At 40.1% G+C, this 6,547-nt stretch overlaps 1 protein-coding gene across 2 annotated transcripts; it reads left to right on the top strand.

The window, feature by feature from the left end:
• Positions 1 to 1,980: 1,980 nt before the first annotated feature.
• Positions 1,981 to 5,937, top strand: LOC308284201 (uncharacterized protein). Of its 2 annotated transcripts, none has more exons than XR_013961992.1 (8): positions 1,981 to 2,589; positions 3,624 to 3,759; positions 4,197 to 4,267; positions 4,465 to 4,566; positions 4,953 to 5,028; positions 5,248 to 5,328; positions 5,548 to 5,628; positions 5,813 to 5,937. XR_013961992.1 is itself a non-coding variant. In XM_080724749.1 (8 exons), the coding sequence occupies exons 2-7, from the start codon at positions 3,736 to 3,738 to the stop codon at positions 5,585 to 5,587; spliced, it is 369 nt and encodes a 122-aa protein (XP_080580875.1). In that variant the 5' UTR covers positions 1,981 to 2,589; positions 3,624 to 3,735; the 3' UTR covers positions 5,588 to 5,628; positions 5,813 to 5,937. The 2 variants fall into 2 exon arrangements, 1 of the variants encoding a protein (XP_080580875.1); XM_080724749.1 differs by having other exon boundaries at positions 4,490 to 4,566.
• The last annotated feature ends 610 nt before the right edge of the window (positions 5,938 to 6,547 follow it).

Raw genomic sequence — 6,547 nt, 5'->3', positions numbered from 1 at the left:
TTGCTTTCACAGGCCATCACTGAACCAGCACTTTGCCCAAAGGATGTACTTCACATTTTTGGTACCAATCCAGAGGTAGATAAGCACAACAAAGACATTTTAAAGCTGATTCATTCTGACATCACAAACATTGATGCAGATGACTATAAAAAGCAACAAGGAAGAATGGTCAGACAAGCTAAACCATGTGAAGGAAAAAAACCAGACCTACCAGACACACTACAAGTTGCTCTAGGTGCTCCTGCTATGCTCACCAGAAACATTGATGTGGACGATGGACTCGTGAATGGTACATTTGGTAAAATTGCCAGAATTGTGACTTGTGAAAAAGATGGGGCTATGTATACACAAATGATTGGTCTTCAGTTGGACAACAAAAATGCAGGACAGAGGCACCGTGGTAAAGCTTCTGGAGGACTCGATGATATTGTGTACATAGAAAGAGTAGAAGATCGTTTGAAGCAAGGAGTGATACGCAGACAGTTTCCCATGAGGCTTGCATTTGCATGTACAATACACAAGGTTCAGGGCAGGACAACCCCAACTGCTGTAGTGTCACTAAAACACATTTTTGAAGCTGGTATGGCTTACGTAGCCCTCAGTAGAGTAAACTCTCTCAGTGGATTGCACATAATTGATATGGATGAGAGTAAAATCTACTCCAAACCTGAAATCACTGCAGCCCTCGAGAGCATGACACAAGTCAGCTTTGATGACATAATGCCACTTGCTCAAAGCACACAAACTCTGAACAGGCCTGACACACTCAGCGTCATCCATCACAACACCGAAGGACTTGCACCTCATATCAATGATATAAAGTGTCATCATGAGCTGTGTCTAGCAGACGTGTTATGTCTTACAGAAACTCACCTGCAAGGATCATTTGTTGCTGACAGTCTCCATTTAGAAGGATACAGTATGTTCAAACGTAACCGACACGTTTCTTACACCAACGATTCTTGCATGGCCAATCTAAACGGTGGTGGAGTTGCTATATATGTAAAAACACACATTCAAGCCTGTGAAAAGCAATATATACATAACGTAACTGACTTGGAGTTCATGGTTGTCAAAGTTGAAGCCCCACTCAATGCACTGATTGCTGCTGTGTACAGACCTCCAACCTACAATGTTGACTCATTCATCTCGAATCTGAAAAACCTTTTGGGGTCTTTAGAAATCATGGATCATCACCCAATCATTGTGTGCGGAGACTTTAATGAAAACCTTTTGTCCAGCACACCACATCCAATATTTGATGTTTTTGAATCCAGAGGATATGTACAAGTAATCACAAGTGCAACCACTGAAAAGAACACACTGTTGGACCACATTTTCATCTCTCAACCACAGAATTGTATCCAGTCAGGAATATTACAAACATACTATAGTTACCACAATCCTGTGTACTGTGTAATAACTTCTAATGTTTCTGTTGAAAGCACCCTGGTTCAACATCATGAAGCAAATAAGACAAAGAGAAAGCCACTAGGATCCGACACCAAAACTCCTCCAACTGCTACTATCAAGACAACTGCTCACATATGTCCCCATTGTAACAAAACATGTAAATCAAGGGCCGGCCTCATCAGCCACCTTAGGACACACAAATGACCAAACCCACAGACAAACGATCATAGTAGTTTCAAGTTGAAGATTGGCAAAAATGATGACATGTGGAACATCACTGTGTAAAACTGCTGTAGAGTAACAGGGAAAAAAGAAGCTCTAACAGTATTTCTGTCACCTAAAAAAGAAAAATGATGAAGCCCTGAAGAATATCGATGAATAACCAGGAATGCCACACAGTCAAACAAGCCCAAAAATACATCAAAGAAACTTTCAATATACCACTCACCCAAACTATTTTAATGTATTTTAATGTATTTTAAACCATGTTTGAAAGCACCTAATTTCAGGCACTGCTTGCCCGAGCAACTTGAAAGACCTTACAGTGTCAAGTTATCCAGTCAGGAATATTACAAACATACTATAGTTACCACAATCCTGTGTACTGTGTAATAACTTCTAAAGTGTCTGTTGAAAGCACCCTGGTTCAACATCATGAAGCAAATAAGACCAAGAGAAGGCCACTAGGATCCGACACCAAAACTCCTCAAACTGCCACTATCAGGACACCAAAACTCCTCAAACTGCCACTATCAGGACAACTGCTCACATATGTCCCCATTGCAACAAAACATGTAAATCAAGGGCCGGCCTCACCAGCCACCTGAGGACACACAAATGACCAAACCCACAGACAGACAATCATACTAGTTTCAAGTTGAAGATAGGCAACAATGATGACATGTGGAACATCACTGTGGAACATCACTGTGGAACATCGCTGTAAGTTAACAGGAAAAAAGGACCTTACGAATAACCAGGAATGCCACACACTAACAGTCAAATGAGCCCAAAAATACATCAAAGAAACTTTCAATGTAACAAATATACCAATGATACGACTCACCCAAACCATTTTAATGTATTTTAATGTATTTTAAACCTAATTTCAGGCACTGCTTGACTGAGCAACCTGAAAGACCTTCCTGTGCAAAGTTCGCCTGCAACTCTTGAACTGTAAGTATCCTTCTGGATTCACTAAATCATGAAGCATCTGACCATATAGGCCCTACCCAATTGTGATTGTGTTTTTATAATTGTAGTTGATTTCACTGAGTATGTGTTGCATTAAAGGACAACTTTGGTTTTTTACAACAAGGGTTCATATTTTAGATTGTAATTAGAGAAAAGAAAAAGTTAATGTTAAAATGTTTTCATTTGCTTTGTTCTATTGTTTTATCACGTTTACCGGGCTGAAATGTGGGGCATGCGTACGCATGGGGGCATGCGTACAAGTGGCTAAATATGTATTTTTAGACACAATAAGCCAGCAGTATCTTTATTGCTATTTACAGTAACACTTCTAGCCCCCATAAGTCACATCCAACCATGAAAGGTTGTGTTGTATCTTGGGAATGGGCTTATTCTGTGTAAAATGACATATTTACTCCAACACGTCCATGCCCCAAACACTGAAATAAGAATCTCTAAAACAATAGAACGAAGCAAATGAAAACATTTTAACATTCACTTTTTCTTTTCTCTAATTACAATCTAAAATATGAACCCTTGTTGTAAAAAAACAAAGTTGTCCTTTAACAACTGGTGAAGTCAACTCGACTCTGTAAAAAGTTGAGTTGATGTCGATTTTATCGTTTGATGACATCATCACATCACACACGACCCCCCATTATTTGGGGGGGGGGGGTCACATAGATTCATAAAAAAATCTTATGAATCTATGTGAAACATTGTTTTCCCACTCAACATTTCTAAACTGCAAATTGAAGGACTTTTTAATACCTCTAAAATGACAAATTTAACATTGTCCAAATTGTCAAATATATAGAGGCAGAAATTGTGAAAATTGCCAATCTTACATGCTCACAACGCCTCATTGTGTGTGTGTGTGTGTGTGTGTGTGTGTGTGTGTGTGTGTGTGTGTGTGTGTGTGTGTGTGTGTGTGTGTGTGTGTGTGTGTGTGTGTGTGTGTGTGTGTGTGTGTGTGTGTGTGTGTGTGTGTGTGTGTGTGTGTGTGTGTGTGTGTGTAGTATGTATGTTCGTCTTTTATAGGCTCAATCCTGTTGAAGTGGGCCTTTTCAATAAATATATTGCCATAATGAAGTCTGTTGCCATGGCCGTTCCGAGATAAATCATCAGTGTATGGACTGCCTGCTGCCAACACTGGTAAATATACTTGAACTGTATCAGTTCAAATGTGAACCAATAGACATGTTATATTATAAAACTATGTAATGTTCTAAAGTCAGCATTTTAACAGTCTATACAGTAGAAAATTAAGAACAATATGCAAACCTAATTATTGTGAAAACAATGCACTTTGCCATATGCCTACAATCCCTACATACATCAAAAGTATAAATGATCTGGTCTTGGATGATGATGCCAGTCTGACAAAGAAGTTGTGTTGACGTGCACATATAGTAAACGGCTTATGGGTGGTAAATGGTGCATTTATATAGCACTTTAATCCAAGGCACTTTACATAGATTGCATTACATTCACCCATTCACACACACATTCATACACCGGAGGTGGAGGAAACCATGCAAGGCACCAACCTACTCACCGGGCATTAATATCAGTTTATCAACCTTTTTTAGACATCATCACCCAAGAGACCATCATCAACGCTGAGTCTGCGTGGGATTGGTTCCTCCAGGTGGCTAAAGACGTGAGTCAATTGTTGTAGCAATATAGTTGTATATAAGATGGTTTGTTCTAGTTCCTAAATTAGCCATTGATTGTGTGCCATCTAATTAATGGCTTAGAAAAGAATTGGCCTGAGGTGAGATTTACTAGCTGACCTCTGTTGTTAATTCCTGAGGACCTTCATGAATGTCACTTTTCCTTTGTGTTATCTTTGACCAGTTCAACTTCTGTGTTACCCAACCAGACACCAGAATGATTCCTGCCGACTTCCTCATTCCTGCCCAGTCACAGAACCCCATCAGGGACAACCTTCATCACAAGGTACTCTCCCCAGTGACCCAATAACGGTTCTCATAGTTTTTAATCATTATTTGCAGAAGATATCTGATCATTTTGAATGTGAAAACATGTACTGTACTTCAGTCTGCTTTATTCATCTGTTGTAATCCAGTGCCTGTGGGCAACTGAACAAACTGTAAGCGTCTCTTTCTAAATGGTTCAAATTAATAGTCTCTCCTGACATTTTAGTTGTTTTGAAAGTAAAATATCCCTTTAAGCTTGCCAGACTCAACTCTTAAATTTTACAGAGGTTAATATCCCAATGGACATTAACTTGTCTGCTTATTTAAACCTCACTGTAGATTGCTGTTTTGTTCAATACCAATTTTGAATTATGTTATGTTCTTTTCATCCCTGTCCAACATTAGGTCTTCCAAGGGAACAAACCAAGCAACTCAATTATTTTCAAGAAACTGAGTCCCTTTATGCTTGGAGTTCTGGTTGGTAAGTAGTGGATCTTTTAACAGATTGTTCCCTTGCCCTGTTGGCATATTTGGTCTGGAGGAAGAACTTTGAGCAGATAGTTTATGATGTTTCTGCAGTAGAAAAGAACTGGCCTGAGGTCAGATTTACTTGCTGGCCACTGCTGTAAATTCCTGAGGACCTTTGTAAATGTCACTTTTCCTATCTTTGACCAGTTCAACTCATGTGTTATCCAACTAGGCACCAGAATGATTCCTGCCAACTTCCTCATTCCTGCCCAGTCACAGAACCCAATCAGGGGCAACCTTCATCACAATTAAGGTACCCTCCCCAGTGACCCAATAACGGTTCTCATAGTTTTTAATCATTATTTGCAGAAGATATCTGACCATTTTGAATGTGAGAACATGTACTGTACCTCTGTCTCCTTTATTCATCTGTTGTAATCCAGTGCCCGTGGGCAACTAAACAAACTGTAAGCATCTCTTTCTAAATGGTTCAAATTAATAGTCTGTCCTGACTCTTTCTTTGGTTGTTCAGATCCTGGTGGCCAACTTTCTGGCCCAGACAGAATCGCTGATGAAGGGGAAGACCTCAGACAAGGCCCGCAAAGAGCTGGAGGTTAGTGTTTCTGCTGTTGGGAAGTCATTCCTAACAGGGTCCTATTCGCATTAGAGTAGGGTTAGGGTGGGCCTTGGGAACATAGATATGCTCTGTGTCATCTCCTCACTCTGTACCTTCTGCCCATTGTGTCACCACTGTAAAAATAAGTTGTATGTTTTTTCTTTCCCTAATTCCACCTCAGGATCATTTCCGTAACACGCCTCTGGAAAAGAATCTTCCGGTGCTTCTGGCTGTGCTGGGAGTCTGGTACATCAACTTCTTCCAGGCTGAGACCCACACCATGCTGCCCTACGACCAGTATATGCACCGCTTTGCTGCCAACTTCCAGCAGGTCAGTCACACAGAGACTGAAACGCTGAACAAAAGGGTTGAGAGGCAGAGGGACTGAAAGATGGAAGACAGGAGCTGGGGAATAACATCTGTTGGTACAACAGGTTATATGTACTGAGTTGTAAGTACAGGCCAGTCTATGACAACAGTACTATGACATCATATTGATGATCATGGGAAGACAGGAGCTGGGGAATAACATCTGTTGGTACAACAGGTTATATGTACTGAGTTGTAAGTACAGGCCAGTCTATGACAACAGTACTATGACATCATATTGATGATCATGTTATTCCATAGGGATTTGAGGCTTTCTTTTTGTCTGCTGATCCGACTGACTTTCTTGGTTCCATATAGGCTAACTCATTTTCTGCCAGTCAACTGCCTGATCAACAATTCAACTTTTTTTATAAAAAGTAATTTTTTAGATATTCTTTGCGGAAAAAACATGTTTTGCATGAAACACCTGTTTATTAAGGTAACTCCACTAAACAGACTTCTTCAGAGTCTTTCAGACAGGCAGTATGGCTTATAGTTGCATCATGTGCACATACTGTATACATGCAATATACTGTACACAGTGTGT

The sequence above is a fragment of the Nannobrachium achirus genome, assembly GCF_963921795.1.
Source record: "Nannobrachium achirus genome assembly, chromosome: 4".
NCBI classification, from domain to species: Eukaryota; Metazoa; Chordata; class Actinopteri; order Myctophiformes; family Myctophidae; genus Nannobrachium; species Nannobrachium achirus.
Note: the sequence above shows the minus strand (reverse complement) of the source record. Positions and strands in the feature narration are given on the sequence as shown.